Source organism: Lampetra fluviatilis, chromosome 30, assembly GCF_964198595.1.
Source record: "Lampetra fluviatilis chromosome 30, kcLamFluv1.1, whole genome shotgun sequence".
Taxonomy (NCBI): Eukaryota; Metazoa; Chordata; class Hyperoartia; order Petromyzontiformes; family Petromyzontidae; genus Lampetra; species Lampetra fluviatilis.
In genome coordinates this window covers 11,484,576-11,509,988 of record NC_136304.1, presented here as the reverse complement: position 1 = coordinate 11,509,988, position 25,413 = coordinate 11,484,576, and the positions used below count along the sequence as shown (strand labels likewise).

General features: G+C 42.5%; 1 protein-coding gene across 2 annotated transcripts in view; it reads right to left on the bottom strand.

The window, feature by feature from the left end:
- HEATR5B (HEAT repeat containing 5B) overlaps nt 1-25,077 on the bottom strand; it is a 47,328-nt gene extending 22,251 nt beyond the window's left edge. Inside the window, exons 1-18 of one of the 2 annotated variants that reach the window (XM_078870617.1) lie at nt 24,913-25,077; nt 23,761-23,986; nt 21,877-22,088; nt 20,279-20,387; nt 18,844-18,993; nt 18,354-18,525; nt 16,153-16,310; nt 14,023-14,272; nt 12,229-12,384; nt 10,394-10,644; nt 8,936-9,047; nt 8,152-8,304; nt 6,544-6,643; nt 5,895-6,004; nt 5,109-5,272; nt 3,721-3,896; nt 2,734-2,839; nt 57-247 (exon numbers count right to left, since the gene is read on the bottom strand). In XM_078870617.1, the coding sequence (XP_078726743.1) occupies nt 57-247; nt 2,734-2,839; nt 3,721-3,896; nt 5,109-5,272; nt 5,895-6,004; nt 6,544-6,643; nt 8,152-8,304; nt 8,936-9,047; nt 10,394-10,644; nt 12,229-12,384; nt 14,023-14,272; nt 16,153-16,310; nt 18,354-18,525; nt 18,844-18,993; nt 20,279-20,387; nt 21,877-22,088; nt 23,761-23,886 (2,696 nt within the window). In that variant the 5' untranslated portion in view covers nt 23,887-23,986; nt 24,913-25,077. The remainder of the gene's footprint in view (nt 1-56; nt 248-2,733; nt 2,840-3,720; nt 3,897-5,108; nt 5,273-5,894; nt 6,005-6,543; nt 6,644-8,151; nt 8,305-8,935; nt 9,048-10,393; nt 10,645-12,228; nt 12,385-14,022; nt 14,273-16,152; nt 16,311-18,353; nt 18,526-18,843; nt 18,994-20,278; nt 20,388-21,876; nt 22,089-23,760; nt 23,987-24,912) is intronic. The other variant, XM_078870618.1, reaches the window with a different exon arrangement.
- Nucleotides 25,078-25,413: the final 336 nt, after the last annotated feature.

Genomic DNA, 25,413 nt, shown 5'->3' with positions numbered 1-25,413 from the left:
AAATATAAAAATATGGACATGAAAACGACAACGTTTGTGACATTTGTGCTGCGTACTTGTCAAAGCTGTTCTGAGCCATCTTGGCGATGAAGCTGGCTTCTCCCACAACCTGCGCCATCCTGCCCAGGGCCTCGCCAGCGGCACAGCGCAGAATCAGGTTCGGATTGTCCAGAGCTCCCAGCACGAGTGCAAGGGCAGATCGTTTTACCTCCTCGAGGCCCAGAGAGCTCTTGTTTTCTGCAAGGCCCTGCAAAGTAACATGTTCGCATACCGATAATACACAAGTTGTATTACCTTTCCGGAAAAAACGTTATCAGAACTGACTGCTAGCCAAGACTCTGATAAGCAATGCATACATGTGTAGTGGTGATACGCGCTGGGTGTATACGTCGTGTGCCAGCGCGTATGTACGGGTGTGTGTGTGGTGACGCGCGCTGACGGGGAGGAGCAGGCGTCAGTGCGCGGGTGGGGGTAGTGCTGCTGATTGGCTGTGTGCCGGTGACGCGCCCAGAGGGAGCGATCGGGTAGCAGCGCGGTGTGATTGGTCAGGGAGTGGAAACACGCGCTGAGCGGAACCGGATCGTAGAGATAGCGCGTGGGGATTGGGTAACTGAGGAGCGGTGCCGACGTTGAGGTCCGCATCCGCTCCGTCTCCCGGGAAGAAGAGGTATATAAGGTGATGCACAGAGGAGCAGGGGGCAGAAGTGGAACCATCTAAGAATGAAGACGAAGGTGCAGAGATAGAGCCCGGAGAGGAGAGTAATGGAGAGTAGAGGAGAGTAAGGTATAAGTGTGTAGCCAGAGAGAGAGAACGGTCTACACGAGCTGAGTAATGTATAGTGTGTAGCCAGAGAGAGAGAACGGTCTACACGAGCTGAGTAATGTATAGTGTGTAGCCAGAGAGAGAGAACGGTCTACACGAGCTGAGTAATGTATAGTGTGTAGCCAGAGAGAGAGAACGGTCTACACGAGCTGAGTAATGTATAGTGTGTAGCCAGAGAGAGAGAACGGTCTACACGAGCTGAGTGATGTATAGTGTGTAGCCAGAGAGAGAGAAAGGTCTACACGAGCCGAGTATGCATACGGTGTAGCCAGAGAGAGAGAAAGGTCTACACGAGCCGAGTATGCATACGGTGTAGCCAGAGAGAGAGATGCAAAGTCTACACGAGGCGAGTGGAGAGTGTAGCAGAGGCGCAGAGTCTACACGAGACGAGAGAAGAGTGTAGCCGAGGCGCGGAGTCTACACGAGGCACAGAGAGCCAGCAGAGCACAGAATCTAAGAGAGTCAAGAGAAGCGTAGGGTAGAGAGAAGAGGTCACGAGTTGTACCGTTGTATGGTGACCGCATTGTGAAGAAGAGAGGCCACGCGTTGTATCGTTACAAGTCAAGATTTAATAAAAGAAGTGTGTTCCCGTCAAGGAGTTTCCTGCCGTCATTTTCCAATACTTCACATGTTTATTGCAGAATGGTTGCTATGCAGCCTAACATTTGTATGTTTTTAGTTGAAATGAGTCATACACTTGTGCTGCACAAGATAGTGCTATCTTTGCATATTTATGTAATTCGTACTGTTTTTGTCTTGCAGTAATTTGCCACTGGTTCAACTGTTCCATTGTAATTTCGACAGGTCTCCCTTGCACAAGGACAGGGAACAATTGACAAGAACATTGGGACTGGAATGTAATAAAAAGGAGTTTTCTGAATGTCCCTAAGGCTAATACCTAAATCAGTGTAAGCCAAAATAATCATATAAAATAATGTGAATTGCCAAAATTAATTAAAACTAAAGCAACGTGAGCTCCAAAGTGTATTTGCATGTTCATCGTTTGATATCTGTGGAATATATTATTCTGAGATTGTCTCCTCTCCATGTCGAAATGTAGTGCCACGAGAGTGTTGCATCCATTGGAAAGGTGTGAATTAATCGACTGTGAGAACGATTTATTTACCATGTATGTTCTTGTGTGATTGCATGTTTTTTGTGCGTATAATAATGTAGCACTGAACACGCACAACGGTATGTTCGCATATTGCCGCACGCATCGAGTCGTCCATTCGTTGAGGACTCGAGTCATAAAGATGCCTAGATGGTGAATCATTAACGTTCAAGTCAGGGGCGAGCGTCGGGCGTGAGTGCAGCAGTACGGAAAATAATAATGGGGACGGGGGCTTATTGTTGAGGTGAAATTAAAAAATAAAGAGTGTAGACACACACAAGACATTGAGAGCAACTCACCATCATTTAGTACAATAACAAGAGAGGAAATTGTGCAGAACGCAACCCTGTTTTCCCCCTAAGGCCTATTATTTGTCAAACACGTTTTTTCCCAACACGGCATTTTCCAGGAATGTAACCCCCCACGCGTTCTAATAGATCTGCCTGCACACTTATAATGCAAAATGTGCATTTTTATAACTTTGTGTTTAAAATTTGAGAATGAGGTAGTTATTAGTCATTTAAAAGCATAACTCGGTCCATCAGAAAATGTCTCGGCTGAGCGGTGTTTCTGTGTGACTGCTCCACTCATCTGGAACTCTCTCTCCCGGTCCACATACAAAGCATTAAAACTCCCTCTGCCTTCAGGAGTCAGCTAAAGGCACCGCACTTGTTCAAGCATACAAGGTAACACGAGGCTGTGCCCCACGCATTCCAGTTTGCGGTCAGACAATGGCTCGTCTGTTTTGTCAAATATGTACACTCGACAAGTTGTCGTAATATCGTAAATGTAGTACCTTAAGGGCGCTGAGCACAGCTGTGAATATATTTAGTTGTACTGCTTGTTGTCTGATGCCCTTGGCTTGTTTGATGCACTCAGCAAAGTGTTCCAACATTTGCAGCCTGAAACGAAACGGCATTAATGCGTTAATGATTCCAACATCACTGCAGTAATACAAACCCCAAAATGTGACGGCAAGGGTACATCCATAGTAATTGAGAACTGTAGCGTCAATGGCACACAACCAAACACCACATGATTGTGTAATCTGCTAGTTACAACAAGTTATAAAACTTACATGAATCTTTCATCCAGAGACAGCTGTCTCTGGTGTGGACCAATCAGTTTAAAAGACAATGCATATATTATCAGTATGTTTTTTTTGCATTCTGACCACAAGTATTGTGGTTAATGCAGACATGATTCCTTGTAAAAGGTTTCAGTTTGGTGTTTTAATATCTTAACACCTGTTTTGTTGCCAGAAAAAAGGGAAAAACCTATACTCACAGAGCATCTATATTCACAAATTCTACTTTCGTGCAGATTTTCAAGAACCTAACCCACGCGGATGTTGAGGCCTGACCATACATTTTATTTTGAATATAAACAAAACTCTTTAAACCTAAGAAATTTTCGAATTTTACAGGTAAGGCCCACTGAGCTATACAGCTCTTTTTCAGAAGCGACCTGGCCACAAATGATAGCTCAACAAAGTGGCTTATGTGGAAATTTATAACAGCCAGATATTCTTAACGCATGATTATAAATGTGGAAGGAAAAAGCGGAGGATCCGGAGAAAAATCCACACCACCACAGAGAGAGACACACCACAAACTCCGACTATAGAGCAGGCATCAGGGTTGGGATCGAACCAACGACCTGTATACCAGGCGAGGCAGTTAACATCTCACCACCGTGGCGCCCCCTCATCAGCCCTGGCCAGCAAAACTTTTATTCAAATATAGTACGATGCATTGAAGGGTTAAGAGAGAAGGCAGTATACCGGTGCTTGAAGGAAACATGTGGAAAGACGACCCCAAAGAGAGCGACCGAGGCATCGATCACCGACACGCCAAGCGGCAGCGGCCCGGGCACGGCCTCCCCCTCCGCCGCCCGCAGGTAAATGGATGAGGGGTCATGCTCCAACGCACCACTGCCAGAGGCACTGTTTGGCTGCAACTTAACAGAATAAAATTAACAGTATAAATTAAAATACACAACAGATATATAGATACATATTTTATATATATTTACAATATTCATACAATCAGACGTCAAAGTGATTCCAAATCAAATGAGCAGAGGCAGTTATCATCTCCTGTTGTGGAAATTCCTCATTCCGATGGCAGGTTGAGTCTCTCCATAGGATAACTGCTGTAAAAATACCCACAATATGAAACTTCATCTATTAACCTTGGTGGGATGATGGGCTGAGTCAATCCAAAGTAGAATTGAGCTCGCAACCTTCTGATTGCAATCCACTCACTCAACCGCTGAGCCACCTGGCCAGATTAATTGAGCCGAGTTAAAATTGTTAACACTCTGAGCTTGAAACATTCAGTGAAGCAGAAGAAAATGCAAACATCATCAATCAACAAGATTATCCCATGTAAGTACATCATAATAGTTAAACATTAAATATAGTATTATCCAATGTGCTAATGTGTGCTTGTTATATCAAGATACAAACATTTGATATAGTTGTCAAACAACACGGGATAATAAAAACATTATTGCTGATGAGAAAGCGAGTATAGTGAGAGCATTGATGAGCAATAAAGGCACAAATAAGTTAAAATGAATTGAGGGAAGTTATTGGGACATGGAAGAAAGATAAGAGCATGCTCAAAACATGCACGGCTATGACATGTAGATCAGCATTTGTTGCGCATTGTTGTATAAAAGAATGGCATTATTAAAAGCCTTCATAATAATGCCATTTATAACGTGGCACATTTTGCAGACAAAGTCAACAACTCAACGGCATGGAGCCAAGCTCAGGGCTGCTGGAAAGCCTGACCAAACAGATAGGCCTTTAGATGTTTCTTCAAAGTCAGAGTGCGTTTCATGTTGCAGATGTGCAAATGGATACAGTTCCACACTGAGGCGACGACAGCGGAGAACCGACATGAGACTGTAACAGTTTAGTGTAGTGTATAGTATTGTATAGTGTAGTGTATAGTCGTGCAGTGTAGAGTGACGTGAGGCTATAACAGTTCGAGACCCCCTTGGTGTCCAAAGCAGATTTTGAGCGACGCTACTGCTGCTGCGTAGGGTTCTACCGTGAGCCTCAGTGCAAGGGTAGAGTCGTGAGGCTAGGTGTGGTGGTGGGGAACTGGTGAAGGCGCGATGACAAAGGCGATCGGTACTGCCCTCTATGTATTCCTTTACCTGATCCTCAATGAGCTTGTGGTCAGTTTCCTGCAGCCAAGATCCCAGCAGCACACTGTCGTCACAGTGGCAGAGGGAGCGTAGGAGTGATGTCGTTGTGTTGGCAGCATTATCGGTTAGAGTAAACTCTGCTACAAGCTCACGCAGCAAGGCGCTGAAGCTCCCTGCAACAAGAAGATGTTACGTGTAGATTGCACGCTACTGCATTATTTTCAGAGGAGCACGTTCCAAAAATGTCCGCACCTCACGCTCTTGTCGGCTGTAATCGTGCAATTTTTCGTTTGTATGGTCATATACAGCAAATTCTCTGTTATTCGGCTTCCATGGGGAATGGAGGGTGTCGGTTAATCAAATATGCCGGTTATACAAGTTATACTTATGGTTCACCAAATTTTCCAAGTGAATAAAACTATTCAAGAAAGAAACGAAGCCTATATTGTAACTATAAGAAATTACGTACTCTTTTACAGAGGTACTTACCAGCCAGTTGTAGAGCATTCTAAGTTAATTGCAGAGAAGCAGTGGGGCTGTTAGAGTACAGGATACAGTAGTACAGTACTGTATGTACAGACTGCCACTAGCGCCACAACTCGGCAGCATCCTGAAGCTTCCGCAAACAAGAGATCTATAATAAGTGCATGGCAAGATGCTGGATGGCTGTCGGAATTTTTCCAGATTTGTGAGGGAAGATTTGTATTGCCGTCTATGACAGATGCCGGCAAAGAGAGAATTTCGGATGGTCAAGTGCCAGATACCAGAGCTTTTGCGGTAAACAAGTCTATTTACCTTCGTATGTTTTTGGTGGGAGGAGAGCCAGTATATCATACAGCCTGAGCCTGACCATGGCTGCACTGGCCTTGAGGTGTGCACCATGTGTCTTGATGACAGATGGGATGCTGAAAAAAAAGCAGGAAGATAATTTAGCCACGCTGCCGGTACATATATGTTCAGGGACAGCTTTAAATAAAGTTAGTGTCAATATCTTATCAACTAAATGCATTGTCATTAAAATTCTACAAACACAATCATTGTTAAATTTGAGTCGGCACAATATTCATTATGAAGCTGATATTTAAACACCCCATACCAATGTTGGTCATTGCTATAAAATAACTATTATAATCATAGTTGAATTAAAATAAATTTTGCATCCATAACATAAAAACATGTTTCAAAGCGCATAATTTTAGCATAGGGGACCCCCTAATGGAAGCTTAACTCGGTGGACCACGAGACTTGGCACCAGCCTGCAAGTGGGCATGAGTTTGCCAGGAGGGTGAAATATTTGCTGTAACCGCAATTGAATGTCAAATATGGAACATGGCGTTAAGAAATACCAATCTGATATAACCACTCATGCAAAAGACATTCTAAGATGTTACAGCAACAGTCCTAAGACACATTTTAACCGAATCAAAATCTATCTGTCACTTACTGCGTCATCATGAGCATGGCACACTCTATCGGGTTGAGTAGTCTCCTGATGACATCTTCAGTTAGCAGCTCCCCACAATGTGCAACGAAGCTACGCATGGCTGAGAGAGTAAACATCAACAACTTTCAACAATAAATGGTCGAATGTTAATCATAATGTTTAGTTTAGTTTAATTTAGTGTTGATCATGCAAATTGCAGTCAAAATTGCTGAGGAACAACAGACAAGCTGGAAGGCACCGAGCCAGCACCAAGCTCTGTGGTCCTCTTCATATGAAGATGTTTCAGCTGATTAATGAGTGTTTATATGTGTGTGCGAGGAAACCGGACCAGGGACAAATCCTGAGCGTGTGAGGCTATCCCACAGAGAAGGAACAAATTAAATTCGTCCAAACTTTTCTGTACTGCCTTCTCCTGGCAAGCCAACATGAATATGCAAAACTGGTATTACGATTCAACATGCTGAGAGATAAAAACAAGTCTAGCGTTTGAATAAATACTGACAAAAAACATTCTTCCGGAGGGCGCATCGGACGTATTATTGAATTAAAATAATAATCTAAAGGACACCCGAAACAAGATCCATTACTTAATATACATTTGGGCTTGCATTAATTAATGAAAGTTAATTGCTAGATGTTATAAACAAGGATGTTCTCTTTAAGATATGGGTCAGAGTTCAAAACAAAACAATGTAATACTTACATAACTCAGAAAATCATTCGTGTCTTTGTGAAGAATATAAATAACATAAGCAGGACATGTCTCATTCATATATTTATAACTCTACATACAAAATGTAAGTATATTTTACACAATTTTCCATGATGCTAATGATTAATTCAAGTCATGCATAACATAATTTTGCAATGCACGAGGATGCATATCTTAAAAGAGGGTCCTTGCTTTTAACATTCAGCAGTTCACCAGCAATGCTTAGAGCAAGCCAGACTCTAATAATGAGACACTATGTTGAAACCGGTCTCGAGATTGCTTGTAGTGAATCAATACTGCTGACATTAACTCCAGGCCATGGGGCTGTTGGTTTGTGTAAAAAATACTTTTCCGTGAGAGGGACAAATGTATTGAGAAATATTGTCCACTCGTCTAATTTTATACACATTTGTTGGCAAATGTGTCGTGGCTTAATATTTTGATATAGTTAGTTAAAATTAGGTTACATATTATCACAAATACTGCAATGAGTTGTTTTCTAGATATACAGGGTAAATATATATATTCACTGAAGGACATGTGACATTTTTTTATCGGCCTCTAAACACAACATATTTGTGTTTCAACCGCCTCTACGGGGAGGGTTTCCACTTACCTATAAGATCTTTTACCCTGATGACGATTGCTTGTGTTGTGATCGAAAAGTCGTAGTTTACCTATCTACGTGACTTTACCGAAAGACCCAAAGAATATGAATTCCTGCAGTCACGAAAGCTCAAAGTGAAGATATTTGCGTTTGTTCGATGTGAGCAATTAGAAAATATTTCCACGTAAATATGGTAAATATTCCCCCTACAGGTTTAAACGAATTTTGAACGGTAAAATGAGACAGAATACAACGCACTATAGCACACGACTGGCCATGTGATTCGTACCACACAGTGCTCCTGCACGGCCTTCTAGGGTGACCTGCCAAGTGAAGGAATCCCCTCTGGTCTTCTCTGCCTCCATCTCTTTTGGAGATCTCGGAAAGACATTGCGCCACAAGAGCAGCATCTTCGGGAGGTGATACCTCACAACTGACGGCCCTGCAAAAGTACATGCATGTTATTTAACAAAATGTAATTGGGACAGCGAACAATCTTAGACGGCAAGGAGTGGTTAGTTCATCAAAGAAAATTACGGAACCACAAATGCAATTTGGAGTTTGGGTAAAATATTGCACTGGTTGAGTGTATACCAGTGGGGAAAACGTATCGCCAAAATTCACACTCAATTTTTATGCCATTCTGCTGAGGAAAACGAACACAGCCGGCATTGGCTACACGAAGGGCTGCCAAATCCCATGTCGGGCGGAGACCAAGGTACATCGGGAGTCTGGTCCTCCCAATGAGAAATGGATAACTGCTTTAGCCACTCATATGATTTTATATCAATGGCAGCTGTTCCATATTTGCAAACAATTTGAATAAAAATTATCAATGTAGAAAGGGCCGTGGCGTGCGTTCAGACCTTGCTTTATTGCAGAAGCCAAGAACAAGACTCTAACACACACTTTACCATCCCTCCTTAGTTTGGCCTATCCACCCTCATCCTAACCCAACTCCTATGTTCCATCCAACCTCCACCCACCAAACAATGAACAGAAAATGATGTTTTAATAATTACCAGGTAACACGTACAATAGTGATGTGCAAATGTGTGCTGCTGATCGATTACCCAATGTCATGAGGGCGCCCAGGAGAAGCCACCCTGCCTGGGTTCTCTGCAGAGACAAGCGGCTGTTCTGCGTTGCTGTGCGAAGCAAATCCTCTGCTATGCTCATTACCATCTGCAAAACACAGAGGTAGGACTTAAACGTTGAAAGCTGACGTAAATGTACAAATATATCTGTGAACAGACAATACATGCTTACATCTCTATGCACACTAACATGAATGCCCTTTATCCAGGAATGTTTGCTTAGTCGCAAGCCTTCAATAAGACTCCTGTACTGGGACTTCATTGTTGAGTGTTTTCGAGACATGTTTCATTTTTATATTTATATTGCTCATAATCTTGAGAAGTGATCACATTCAGAATCTGTAAGACTCTAGTTATAAATGAAAATAATGTTTTCTATATAAAATTTACATACTTGTCTGATGTGTGATCATTATATCTATAAATCCTGTTACAGACAAGGACATGGGATCTGTAATATTGATGTCTAGTTCCCTAATTAACTCTTCTTGTTCATTGATTTACCTCTCCGTTTAGCATATAACAATGCCCTGTAGAACAAATCGTGTCCTATTTCCATAGCACACATGCAAACATGCCAGTAAGAAATTGTCATTTCTTAAACCTGAAAATGTGCAATATGAAGAGTGGAAAAACTAAGTAAAGCTTGCTCACTCTACTAGTTCGCAGGTTTGTTGATTTGACATTAGCCTAAAATGCACCCAATCTCATCAGACCTTGTAAACCTACAAACCAACCACAATAAGACAGCTTTTCCACAGCCAAAAACATAGTAATAGGTTTTACCCTTTCAACTGGTACAAAACTGACACCTTTATACAAGGCATCATGTTTGCAATAACCACAACAAAAGCAGTCAAAATGCAAACAAAAAGAAACAACTCTGATGATGAAACATGATGCCTTGTATAAAGGTGTCAAGTTTTGTACCAGTTGAAAGGGTTAAAACCTATTACTATATTTTGCCACTGGTAAAGGTCTCATAGCCAAAAACATTTTAAACATGTCCTATCTGCCTTGCTAATTATGATTATAAAATGTGATAATTATTGATAATTATCAAATGTTACCAAAATGTTTTATCTGTCTGGCTCAGGTAGACAAGCAGTAAGAGCCAAGTGAGTTGGCCGCATGCTTTGGAAGCAAGGGTTGGCTCACGTAGCTTTGTAGAACTCCCAAGGTATCCAGGAGCTGACAGTACTGCATGTGGGTTGCTCTACCATTCGTGTGAACCACTGTTATTCCCCTCATATGCACAGGTTTTCCAACGTACTCTGAACAGTCCTTAATGAAACTGTCCAAAAAAAACCCCACAATATTATGGGACTGTTGGACAAGAACATCTGTATTCACCAATTTTCAGAGAATATGGAGATATTTAAAATCTTAAAACTTTTAGAATGAATGACATTATTAATATTACAAAAGTGTTACCTTTCCCTTTGTGTGAGGAACTCCCAAAGGACAATGTTGCACACTGCCCAGTAGGGCTGCAATGGAAAAGCTGTATCCTGTAACAGCATCTGGAGAGTTCTTTAAGCTGTTCATAAATTCTGTGCATCGCTCAAGCAGAGGAGTCAGCTGAGATGGTAATGCGATGGACACAGAGCGGAGACACCAGGCTGCTGACAAGCGTGCTGATATACTTGGATGGAGCAGGACAGAAATTACTGTATCCACAACACCTGGAATTGGACAAGGGTTCATTAGATATAGATTTCTTCAAGATATGCCATCAAAAGAACAAGAGAAACGGATTTTAGGTACAATAATCGCACCTCCGATTAGCACGGTTGGCTGCGTATGGTGCAAAAGAAATTCAACATACATAAATATTTCTTTAACATTTTTATGGTAGAGATCAAATATGGTAATATGCTGAATAATGTTGCCTCATTCACTATTCTACTTTACGTAGAGTAATAATAAAAACTGGAAATCCAGGACCATGATTCAAGTTGAGTGAAATTAATTGAAAAAAATTGCCTCTTAAACATGCAAAGTTATTGCATGCACTGTGAGCTTAAGAATAAATATTCTATGAATCACTATTATTTCACCTGGAACTCTGAAATTGCATAAACTTGCCCATAAAACATAGCTAAAGCATGGGATTATCTGCTATGTGATTATTCTTTTTATATTTAATTTCCGACAATATATTTAACTAACGTATTGAATATATTCTAGATTTGAAGTTTTCGTGACTGCAAGGATCCATACTCTTTGGTTTTTTCGGTAAAGTCACGTACGTACGTAAAAATAAAATTAATTAAAAATGAAAACAACTACATTTACTTGTTTTCATTTTTTATTTATTTTATCTTTACCTACGTGACTTTACCGAAAAAAACAAAGAGTATTGAATATATCCTCAATTATCGGCAACATACACACTCGCCAACCAGAATTGAACATGTAAAATAGCTGCGTGTTTTATATTGTCAATTAAATTGGCACCAACAGTAGTTTATCGACAACATATTGCAATGCAGCATAATCATGCTTGATAATTGAACATGTCTAATACCTCTTGATTTGATAATTTAATGTTGTCAATAATGCAGGATACGTTAAATATGTTACTGAATAATTGTCGATAACTGATACTCAATAATTGTGTAGTGGCATTACGGGGCGATGCCACTGCTCCCCGAGTGCAATGCCAGCCCCCAGTCAACAGGGTGCAGAAGAGTGCCCGGAGCAGGCCGGGCCATGGTACTCCGGTTGAACCCAAGGGGGCTTATGGGATGTCGTACGGCCAGCCCAGGACCTTCTCGAAGGATCTAGAAGGTGGGCGTGGCCAGGGGCGGGAACACCGGGAACGGATATAAAAACCGGACCCCTGAACGGGTCCGGAGGCTGTTGAGCATTTGAAGACCTGGAGCTGCCCACTGAAGACCCGAAGACTTGCCCTGAGAAGAGCCAGAGGACCGGACCCGAACCCCTGGCTAGGGTCGGGCTGAAGCTTAACCAGTGTAGGATTGAAACTTAACCAGTGTGAGGGCACGATAGTCCGGAGGAGATACCTCCGTAGTGTATCGGGTGGAAGTGGCCGTTACCCCTTTGTGTTAGGGTCTGTTAACGTTATAAATAAACGTGTTGCCTCCAGTAAGTCTCGCTCTCCTGATTACCCACTACAATTGTATTAAATAGATTTCCGAAAATCAAACATAAATAAAACATAACAAACACAGCAACAGATATCGTACAATATATTTAGCTCCACGTCTCTTCACGAGTTTCCCACATTTAAAAATGCATATTACCTGTGTGTGTCTCCTGCACCAAGGGAGCAGCTGTGGCACTGAGGCCCAGAATGAGGCTGCCCAGCTCTTGCAGTGCACACACGAGCATGTGCTGGGAGGCACACATGTCCACGGAGCCTGCCTTGTTGTCTGTGTTGCTGTCACTCGCCGCTGCATCTTAAAAAAAAACAAAAAGGTCAAAGGTCGAATACGGTTAAACCCTTAATAATCGCGGGTTGTACAATCGCGCTTTTGCGTATTCCACGACAAATTTATTGCGCAGTCGTTGTGATTAGAAATTCGTGGTTGTATTTTAAATATTCGCGGCCAACAAGTAGTAGTGCTCGCGTGAGAGCGGCGAGAGCGCGAACGTTGCCCCCCACCACTCTCCATCAGTCGGTCTTTGTCCGCCGCACTGATTAACAATGCAAGTGCTTTCCTTGTTACAATTTTTGCAATTACATACTCTAATATAATATTGATTTACTAATGTCTTTGTTGATATTAGCACTTTGAAATATGTTTATGATCATTATAATACAAGTACGTAAAATCATATGTATTAATTAATATATACGTACAGTTTATATCTTTAAAAGTAATTCAATACGTTAGTGCCTCCTGACACTATTTTCCTTGTATTAATATTCGCGGATTTAAAATTTGTGCCGTTCTCCACAAACAAATCCCCGTGAATACCAAGGGTTACTGGGAAAAAGTGTACTGCCTGTGTTTTGTTTCACTTGTACGTTAATTACATTTCAGATTCAAGTGGACTTCAAATGGCAGCTTGGGAATTAGTGGGAGATGAGACACGATCAAATGCTTTAGAAATATTCAGGATTATGGTAATTTATTCTCGAAAAATGTTGAAGGCTTGCACTCCAAACACAAGTCACATGAGCTAGCTTTCAGCGATTCCATCGGACAAAGACGGTGACCGCATCGCGCCATTTCAGATGCGCTTCTGTGGCCGTCTGGAACACTCTCCCTTCTGATATTCGGATGCCACTGAAGCTATGTACTTTTAAATCTAGATATAAAACTCATTTCTTTAAAACTGCATTTTGTGTTTAGTTTGTTGTCCTTCTCCCACACCTCCAATGAGCACGGTTGGTTATGTACGACGTGAAAGAAGTTCAACATACATACATACATACTTGTAGACCGTGCTTGACAGAAGCCATTCTGATGACAACTAAGAAATAACTCCAAGTGATTGAGGATCAGATTGTTGAGGATAGATTAAATCACTAAAATGCTAATGAAGTAGACAATAGGCCTCTTCAAAAAGATATACCACTTCAACAAGGTTACCCATAATGCAATGTGCAAGCAAAATTGTATGTTGCTTTGAATACAAATAATTGTGCGTGAATACATTTCTTATTTTGTGAGTGTGTTACTCAATATATCAATTCTAGATTTGAAGCGTTCGTGACTGCAAGGATTCATATTCTTAGGTTTTTTCGGTAAAGTCACATATGTGACTTTACCGAAAAAACCTAAGAATATCAATATATCAATACAGGCAACTATTCATATGCCAATTAAAACTGTTTTAAATTGTTATTCTTATCAGAGCCCCATTGTGTAGATTGCAGTCTCAAATATTATCTACTCTATCTCTGGTCTGTGCTATCTGTGTGCTATAAAGAAGGGACAATACCAAAAACGTTACCTATTATATATTTCCTTTTTATGTAGTGCTATGCACAAATGTGTTAAGTTTTAATGAAGTCAAGGCAAATGATAAAAAGAAAAACATTGTACGGGATTTTAAGAAGCGTATCAGAATGCTCCACAACTACCTACCCAGTGCTTTCATTTGCTTTGTAATGGCCTGGCAGATATCCTTGGCTGCCGCCACCTGAGCCTTTTCTCCGAGGAGGGTCCCCACAGTGGAGCGCAGAATGAAGGACACACAGCGGCGGGAGTAGACGGCCTCCACATGGTTCTGAGTTGCCCTCGGATTGGCCACGAGCCCCAGGATGTGCATCAGAAATGTGGGGAAGCTTCTTTCCAGCCACGGTCCTCCCATCGTCGAGACAAACACAACGTATGCCTGCGAAAACAAAATTAACTTTTTTTGTTTTACTCAATTACGTAAAATCAACCACGTTATTGTAAAGTCTACATCACAAGCATTACACAAGCACTTTAGTGTACATTTATCACGCAATACATTGAAATATCATTGTACCATTACTACCAAGGATGATGTGCAAAAAAGTCATTTAGTTGAATTTAAAATGAGAAACAAGTTAAATAAAACCGTTGAAAAATAGGTTTATTTCCAATATCACATGTCTGATTTTTATTTGAAGTTTTCGTGACTGCAGGAATCCATACTCTTTGGTTCTTTCGGTAAAGTCATGTAGGTATAAAATAAAACAAATCACGACGTGAAATGAGTGTAGCCCAAGGGTCATAAAGAAGTGGCCGGGGCTAGTGATGTTAACTCAACTCTGCTTGAATATAGTTAACTATCCTTTTGCCCGTCCAGGGACGGGTGTATTTCAGTAAATCTGAAACTTAATCTAAAGCAAAAAGCAGACCGCGATGTGATATTCATTGCATCAATTTGTGTGCAATTTGTAAGACCGTGGTGACAGACTTATTTCATTTAAAGGTTATAATCCCTTGTTTATCATGACGTCCTTTTTGTCTCAAGAGTGTTACGGAGATCACGTGACGTGAGGGTTCTGCCTTTGTAGTGAGGGTTGTGGAGTGACGTCACCTACTAATTATTATTATTAATGGCGGGGGGGGGGGTCCATTTGAAAGACGTCATCTTTTCATGATTATTAATGAAGGGGACTGTTCGATGTGGAGTGACGTCACCTGCTCATGATTATTAATGAGGGGGGGGTGCTACATGTGGAGGACGTCACCTGTTAATGATTATTAATGAGGGGGGGGGGGGTCCATGTGGAGTACGTCATCTGTTCATGATTATTAATGAGGGGGGCTGGCCGACATAGAGTGATGTCACGCGCTGGACACACAGACATTCTTGGCTCATTATAAATGCCACCATCCTGCCCATATTTGATTACTGTAACACCATCTACTGCCTGGCTTACCACATCTACCCTGAAACGTGCTGTTCCGCTACACCACTTTGCTCTCCATTTTGCCCTCGATGCACCCCATTAAACTCATTATTCAAACCCGTACATCAACTGAAATCTGTCTTCCCTGGATATCCAGAGACGGCATCACCGACTGGGCTCTCTTCATCCAAAAGGTCCCCGAAACAAATCCACCAAATACCTAAAAGAACCACCAAGATCCTCCAACTCCCTCCAATAGCCTCATAAGTTTTAGCACTTAAAAATGGTTATGATCATTATTAAAGGTAAGTAAAATCACATGTATAAATTAATATATATATACAGTTTATATGTTTAAAAACATAATTAGATACGTTTATGCCCCCTAACACTATTTTCCTCGGAAGCTTTAAGTATTAATATTCGTGGATTAAATATCTGCGCCGATCTCGAAGGACGTATCCCCACGAACACCAAGGGTTTACTTGTACGTTAATTACATTTCAGATTCGACTTCAAATGGCAGCCTGGAAATTAGTGGCAGATGAGACACAATAAAATACTTGAGAAATGTCCAGGGCTATGGTCATTCACTCTCGAAAAATGTTGAAGGCTCGCAGAAGTGCGCCCCCCCCCGCCCCTGTTTTAAGAGTTACATCATTCATCAATTGTCCAAGTTGAAGTCCCAGCACTAGAACGGTGTTCGTTTGTGTATCGTCAGAGCGCGTTGGTGGCCAACTATGAAAACCGGCATTTACTAAAACCGCTTTTTGTTGCCGCCGTGCTCACGCACCACGCATCTCCTCCTTGTAAAATAGCCGGGCAAAGTGGCTCAACGGATTCATCTGTGTAACAAATCAAATTTAACCACGGTAATCCAGTAGCACACCTGGGTGACACCAACTCGGACTTCTCGAGGGATGGAGCCTCCACCCTTGAGCATCTCTCCGCCACTTCTCAGGAAGCCAGAGCCCCCACGCAAAAACCCTGTGGCCAGGAGTTCAAACACCTCCTCCAGGGTTGCTTTGCGTACATTTTGCCTCATCACTGCAAATGAGAAAAAAAAATTTCAGGTCAAATATACATATTATCCTCATGCAATATCGCATCCTTTGCCACTGCATCACCATTACAAGTAAACTATTAAATCTTGACTTAAAGCTTTTGTGACTGCAGTAATTCATATTCTTTGGGTCTTTTGGTAAAGTCACGTAGATCAGTTCAAAGAAAAATAACAAAAATAACAAAAATCTACGACGTTTCGATCGCAACACAAGCCGTCGTCATAAGGCAAAAAAGAGGAAAGCTGTTGAGGCAGACTGGTTTGAAATGGGTGTAGCCCAAGGGTCAAACGAAGCAGGCAGGGCTATTTATGTTAATGTAAGTAGATTGAAGGACGACCTCCACGACGAGCGCGCGGAGGTGGCTATGTTAACGTGAGAGACGTTAGCATGTAATGTAAGATCGCAGAGCCGCAGCCACGTCGGCGCACGAGGTGGCTGAGAAATTTTACCTGTTCATGTAAAATCAGAGCCACAAATAACTAACATCGGTAGGCAAGATGGAAACATCACAGCCAGTTATGACTTAAACTGGTTAATAACGTCCTTCCAATGATTGCTCAGTTTGTACCCATCTTCTCGGTTGAAATTGTGTCTGTGTCTATAAATATGGATGGCTTCATGAACGAATCTTTGTTGATAGCCTGTGGGTTTGCAGAGTACCTTCGTCTTGGAGAAATCAATTTCATGTGAGCCCACTGCATTAAAACAATGATCAGCCACGGCCGAGGTGTTTGGTCCTACCGTGTTTCAGAACTGCCTCATGTTCACGAACACGGTTCGAGACATGTCGCTTAGTTTCCCCAATGTAACTACTGCCGCAGACACAACTTAGCCACCTCCGCGCACAGCTTAGCCACCTCCGCGCGCTCGTCATGGAGGTCATCCTCCGATGTAACATTAACATGCTCATTTCTTACATTAACATCAATAACCCCGCCCACTTCGTTTATGACCCTTGGGCTACACCAATTTCAAACCTTTAAAACAGTCTGCCTCAGCAGCTTTCCTCTCTTTTCTCAGCCTGATGACGACTGCTTGCGTTCCGATCGAAACGTCAGTTTTTTGTAATTTTTCTTTGAACCTATCTACGTGACTTTACCGAAAGACCCAAAGATTAAGTAAACTATTGTGCAACATTTTTTGTGTGGACACAATTAAAAGTGTCATTCTGGTTTGTGTGCCTCCTTCTGCTTCAATCTTCCATCTACTTCTTCACAGCCCCTTTCATTCTTCCTCCCGATTCATTCAAATGTAAATAATTTTATATTTAAAACATTTGTTTATTGCATTGTTCTGATAAACCAGCAGTGGTGGATACATGGATAGTGATCCAAGTATTTTTCGTGGATCTCAGGACAAATCAAAACACCAACTTAAGCAACCAACTATTTTTGTGATGGCTAATTGCAAATAAAATCCCTAAATATCATACTCTAGTAGAAAAACTTTTCTGGCTGACTTCCTACTTAGATTCCTGACTGCCAGCTCCTGTCTTATCTATGCAACAACTAAGTGATGACCTGAACCTATACTGTTTGAGAACCTGTACAACCTAGTCTTGGAGATGCCCTGTGCTAGTCTTTAGTTCTTGTTATAATATAATATATCAGCTTATCATCGAACCATTTGTGATTAAGATATTTTGCCAACAGAGCTATTGGAAATATTAATTCTACCCGGCAAAATTTACCCAACCATCAACAGCCAATATCTTCTGGGAGTCCCAAAATAGATCATATTTGGAATCAATAAATGAAACAATTCACTCAGATGGATACAAGTTGAATGTAGTAACAAGGAACACACATCATGTGCATGGATGTTATAAAGCTTTCCAACGTGTTGTTCTCTGCAGTATTTATTTAGTGATAATAGAGACTGATTTTAAACATCACCATCGTCAATAAGACGTGAAAACAAAATTCCAAAAATCCAGCGGTGGGTTAACAAAGGGTCCTAAAGTGTTTAAGTAGCAAACATGGAAACGCCTACAGTTGTAAGTATTAAGCAAAAAAAGCTTCCTTACCTGCCGCATGCTTGGGTAAAACAGCCGTGGCCAAGACGGTGCCAAGGAGTGTAGACACAGCTACTCGGACATCATAATTGGATCCTTCTAACGCTTTGAAGCATATTGTCGCCATGTTCTCAAGTTCACTGCTCCAAAGAAACACCGCTTCATTTTGGAGCTCCAGGAGACACTGCAGATGCAATTCATTATTTGGCGATGCTGCGTTGGCAGTGGTGCACAGGCACAATATGCAATAAAATATCTCACACTTGTAAGCTACACTGCTGAAAACAAAAACATATATAATTGTTGAAGTTTCAGGCAATGACCCCTTGTTGATGTGCTATGAAGGGCCATTGCCAAAAAACGCCACAGATTATATTTTTGTTCCTTTAAGGTAGTGCTGACAACTGCGTTGTTTATTTGCTGACAATGGTAATCATAACACGTGGAAATAAATGCTTATAAAGACTCGGTTACCTGCTACACATTCACATAGAGTACATACCTTTGCAGCTGCACACCGAACCGCCATTGAGCGATCAGTCAAGCAAACACGAGCCGACTTGTAAATGTCCCTGTGACACGAAGCTGCTGCTCCACCAAGACCACTCAGAATCTTCTGCAAGCTGATCATAATCTCACTTCGACCCTGCGACTGATAATACAACAAAACATTGACGACACGCACCTCAATTAAATGAGCAAAGAAGGAATTCATAATGTCCCTTTAAACCACTTTTTTCCTCAAAAATTCTGCCATTCTGATTGCCACATTAAGCAGTTGTGTCACCTGGGCCACCAAATGGCCTCAATATAATAAAAATTGTGTGTATACAGTAGTCCTCCGGTTAACGTTTTTTAATCCGTCCCTCGAAAACTACTGTTTACCCGAAATAACTGTTAATCGAAGAGAGAGCTGTTTCCACTGCTAAAACAGAACACGTAATGTAAACAAAGACAGTCAAGGTATAAACGCTCATATATGGACGTCGCCGATTGGCTGAGGGCATGGTTCAGCCCAATTACGAGCGCTCTGATTGGTCGAAATTGGCGCCTGCGTGCATAACATAAACGTATGGTTAATCAATATTTTTACGATTTGTCGAAACCATGGGGGTCCTATGGGAGGGCGCAATGTTAACCGAAAAACATTAACCGATGTCACTGTTAACCAAGGGTCTACTATTGAAATGATAAACAAACTCAATGTTTGACACGGCTGTGGCATATAATACATCCGATTACAATTGCAATTCAGTACTTCCACGATATAGTACAAGTAAAATAACATTTGTATTACAAGCCGTGACTTCAGGAATCGGTCTTGGAACCTGCATTCTGAGTCTTGTTTTAGCCTTGCATGTGCTTGGTAGTGGTTTTAAAGAGGTATCGTATGTCTCTAATTTATAAAACATGCGCAGCTGAGAAACCTGCCAGCAAAGAGTGGCATGCCTCTAAACAGATTGGCTATGCACACAAATGCAGGGCAAGAGATGTGTAGCAGTGGCAGCATTGTGAGGGGAACCATGACCACGGTGTTATCTTACTCTACCAAGCCACAGTTAGAGACTACAATAAAAAAAACATGAATTGGACATTTCGATTTAAAGCTTTCGTGACTGCAGGGATTCATCTTCTTGGTTCTTTCGGTAAAGTCACGTAGAAGGGAAGTAATAAAACAATTAATTAAATAAAATAATACATTATTTTATTATGTTTTATTTGTATTATTTTATTACTTCCCTTCTACGTGACTTTACCGAAAGAACCAAGATGAATTGGACACTTCACATACCTATCAAATTTCAGTGACGGTATGAATAGCATATTAATCATGTGATACAAAAACAATAGCATTCAAACAATAGCCATTAAAGCATAGATAATGCTGACAAGATATCTGTGACGTGTGCAATTTAAAGTCACTGTTAATATTGCACCTCTGCGCTCTTAACAGCTTTGATGAGGTTCCCAATCGTGTCTGGGAAAGAGCTCCCCAACATGCGGCCCAGCTTCTCGTACAAGGCTCCAATGCAGGCAACAGCAGATCTAAAAAGGAACACATCGTTCATAATAAAACGACAACATTGTAAAAATAATCGTGGCAGATATTGCATTAGTCAAACATGTAAACATTAAACTAGCTAAGATGAACAGTATTCCTCTGAAATCTTGACTTAAAGCTTTCGTAAAAAAGGGGGTGGGGGAAGAGGGCCCCTTTTCCTGAAGACGACTGCTTGTGTTGCGATCGAAACGTCATCGTTTTTGTTTTTTGTTATTTTCTTTAAACCTATCTACGTGACTTTACCAGTATTCCTCTGCTTTAAGGGAGACCTGTGGTGACCGGTCAATATCAGTGCCTACATTTTACACTTACTGTCACCTTGCAAGATTCAGGAAAGCCCAAAGAGAGCTTCGAACTACTGCTCAGAAACAATATTCATTATGCTTAGGAATGGGAGGTAACTAACAGAAACCAACCCTTTATATAAAACAAACACAATGTCATATAATAAACAAATGTAAATTGTGGCAATATACAATAATAGCAGCAGAGAGGGAGCCAAGTTACCTGTACCAATATGTTTAAAACAGGAACATACCGAGAAAATTACCCAATTGATGCCTAGAAACCAGGAAGTCAAATTAACTGAAAACAAGAGTTATACGATATTTTTCATCAACCAAAACTAAATTGAAGTTGTTACTCTGAAACTAAACAAAAAAATATACATTCCTGGTTTTAACCAGTAACGAAACATATAACGCTCTGTAGTTGAGGTAATCAAAGTGAAATTGACTATGAACCCTGGGCCAGTTCATTGTTATTCTGCTAGAGATGCATCACATCTGCCGTGATCCCTCATTGACTTGACACTTGCATTGAGCTTGGCACCGGGGCTAAGAGTGTATGGTGACATATGCGAGGTAAGGAATGGCAGGGTGTGTGGTGAGAGCTGTGGTAAAGGGAGTGTGTGGTGACAGGCTGTATATGTAAAATGTGTGCCGAGGTGTGGGTTGGGGGTGGAGCTGAATGGTTTGGTCCACAAAAAATCTATCCAGGTTTAAAATTTCAACGTAACTGAAGACATAATTCTTCATTATTTTAGGTATTTATTATTTGATCATTATGGCTGTAGCCCAGGGTACCAAATAATGCAAAATGGCCAAGACAATTAAATATTTTTTTCTGAGACACTATTTTTTCAAGGGATGTACTTAACTCCGCGACTCGGGTACCAATCAATCCAAAATGAGTGCTACTCCTCGATGTGAAAACGCAAAACATTAGCATAAAAAATACGTCATCGAAAAATTAAACTTTGAATAGCGCATCGTGTACAGCTCGTCCAGATGAGTAAGATTGCCGCATCGCCGACCATCAACAGACTAACAGTGACTGCATCACGGACATTATGCGAAAGCCGGGGTGTACTATGGCACCCCGGGGTACCACCATGAGGTTAATTTAACAGGATTATAAAATGCACACCAAAACAGTGCAACAATATATATTTTTTTCAAATCAACGACTTACAGTTTTGTTGGCAGATAACTGGGCGAGTCATCTTTGCTGCGTATAATTTCATTGCATTTATCAATGGTCTGGAAGACTGAAAACGTGTCGCCAATGCTGTAGAGGGTGGACAGAGATTTAGCGATGAGTCTACGAGTTGGTGGCCCAGGGGCCTCGCTCATCAAGTTGGTGAGTTGCTCCACCAGCCGGTTCTGGTTCTGCCTTGTGTCTATCTGTGAATACAAAAATATTAAAATTTTCAGTAAGTGATGGAACATTTCCTTTAACTCAGTATCAGTTGTACTTTCTCCAAAAAATATGAAGCAAGATAGAACCTTCATGGTTGATGGATTTATATATTATGCTCACAATTCAGGCATAAATTAACTTCCATTATGTCCTAAAATCAATCGCTCTTTTATATATATTAAAATGTAATATTTCGTCAGTAGTTTATCTTTGTCAAATCTAATATTGACATTCTCTCTCATGATAATTGCATCACTCGTTTTGTTCAACTCTTTGAGTGAGGTATGTTGCACAGACTTAACTTATTAATATTGATTTAAATGTTCATTGTTCTTAATACATGGGTTTCTATTTTTACATTGTTCAATATCATTGCAGCGTTTAAAAAGAATATATTTGTTGGTGACCATTATTCCGATCCAAATGTAAATGGTTAAAATGTGCAAAAACTGCACAATATGCACGTAACATATAATTGTAATCTAAATGGAACATATGTCGGTCATAAAAATATAACTTAAATGTTGGGATGAACAGAATAACAGGTTTATGTTTTATTCAAGAATTTCACCTGCCAAATACCAGATAACTGAATTATGGATCTTGTTGAATCTGAATTTTAACATCGTACAGTTAAGATCGATACATTAACATAGATAGAATCATCCATCTACCACCTGCAGTACACACCCTCGCGAATACCCATCTACCACACACCATTCAGCATAAGCCACCAAGCACACACCATCCAGCACAGCACAGTTGTAATGACCACATACAAAGACCCACCCCGTAAAGCCTTAACAGAAGGTTGGGGCAAGTACTGTTAGCGAGCACTTTTGAGACTGGAACGGTACACGAAGGGGTGGGTGGCCTGCTCCATGCCCGGCCGACATTGTCTCCCCAGTGACGATGTTTACACGTCGCACCACTCATTTGAGGCTGAGTCAACCTAGGGGAGGCCCAGGACAGATTCAGATAATCGTCACTCGTGTTGGCCGTGAGCTGGAATCAAACTCGGGTCGCCGGGTTCGTAGCATGGCGCACTAACCGCTGCACTACCACTTACCACACACACCTACAGGCACAAACACTATACAAGACAAATGATTCGCCTTTATAGCCTCATAACGAATATTCGAGCAAATGCTGTCAGCAAGCACCGATTTAAGACCTGTCACAGTGCGCAGAGGCGTGGCGTGGCCAGAACCACCACAGCTGCATGTCCTATACAGTACTTGTACCCGTTCACATCGGAGTTGGCCTCGCAGACCCATGACTAGATTTAGATACCACTCATCACTGACGTTATCTATGGCAGGGAATCAAACTCAGATTGAAATCAAATACTTGCTGTAAACGAAAAAAACCATCACAACAGGCAAATGTGTGCAGGCTGGAAAGAAATACTGATGACGACACAAAAATGTGCTCAAAAACTGCAGGAAGTTCAGAGATGGTGCAAATTAAATTACATTTCCAAATGCATAATTTGGAGTGTAAATACAATTTCAACGCTTAGCAACTCCCACGATGTTTTAATGTTGCAAACGTTCAAAGCCATATATATAATTATCGCATACACTCAATTACACACCGGTCTTGAACAACAACACTATAATAACACCCCGTTTGAGAATGTTACCCGATACGTACCTTGTTAGCGGTGGCAAGATAAATGTCGAGGAACCTGAGCCATTCAAAAACAAATATGGGCTTCTTGGCATCGGTCACTTGTGCCAGGGCTTCCTCGTTGAGCAACAGACTGTGAGCCAGCTCCATCGTTTTGTTACGGAACCCGAAGGCGAGATGGAAGAAGTGCCACTTGCTCCAAAACTCTTCAAAACCAAATCACGACATTCCGCTCCAGCCGCGTTGGAAACTGACGGAAGACAACATTATTGGCGAGGCATGGAACAAAACATTTAAATAGAATCAGGCTCGCAAAACTAACACGTTATCTTTAACACAGTTACAACGTATATGTCTGTCTGACACGCATCAGAAAGTGTCAAGTTAAGAATCTTTATACTGGAAGAATTCGACGAGCTCTAAAGCTCTTTTTCCACAGACGCCCAGGAGGTTTGTGGAGGGCCCCGACACGTGTCCAGCGGCCGCCAGGTGAGCCAGGTGCCTTCGTTTGATAACAGGCCGCAATCCTGCGGATGTGGCACAGAAGAGTCGAGACCGCTGCAGTGATCTTGGTGTAAAACGATGCCGGAAAACGCCGGCCCCAGGCCTCCTGGCGCGATTCCCGCACAAGACGTGCAGACTCAGTGACGCTGCGCCACGAAGTTGGGCGCATACCCCCGTCACCCCCATAACGTCACCCCCATCACTCCTCAACATCACCCCTCAACGTCACCCCTAAACGTCACCCTCAACGTCACCCCTCAACGTCACCGCCATAACGTCACCCCCATCACCCCTCAACGTCACCCCTCAACATCACCCCCATAACGTCACCCCTCAACGTCACCCCCATCACCCCTCAACGTCACCCCCATCACCCCTCAACGTCACCCCTCAACGTCACCCCCCACTCCCCCCAGTCCCGGTGTCTCAGCCCGGCCCCCACCCCCCCGCCGGTCTTTAGGCCCGAGAGTCCCAGGGTCCCGGTGTCTCAAGGCCCCCGGTGTCTCAAGGCCCCCGGTGTCTAAGTGGCTCACGCGGGTGGACGGGGGAGCCGGGGGGGCTCTCGGCTCCCCCCGGGCCGCGCGGGAGACGTCCGCCTCCTCGCTCGCCTCACCGCGCCGCCCGCTCAGCTGCCATCGAGGCGGCCAAGAGACGGGGCGGGTGGCCTCGTACCGTGAATCCGCGACACGCGAAGAGCGCGCGTCGTAGTCTCGGTCCCTCTTCCTCCTGCTGCTGCTGCTGCGGGGAGAGCCTCTCTCTGCTCGGCGGCCACGACGCCCGAGGCTGCGGCTTCGTCCTCCTTCGGCGCGGGGTGGGGGCGACACAAACACTCCTCGCGTGACGTCACGCGCGCGGGTGACGTCACGTTAGGCCGGCCCCTGGATCCGCGTCATCGGCTGCCCTCCCCCCACCCCACCGCAATTGCGGTGGGGGATGACGTCGCCGTGAGCCACGCTGCGACTTGTGCCTCGTGACGTTGCGGATGACGTCGGCACACTTGGGGGCAACGCGCACGTGGTGGTGATGGGTGGTGGTGATGGATGGTGGTGTTGGGTGGTGGTGATGGGGTAAAGTGTGGGTACGGCCAACCCTTCCAGATGTCATCTCCCTCGAGATCGTGAGTTCGATCCCGACCCTGACGACGCCTGTATATTTGGAATTTGCGTATCTCTC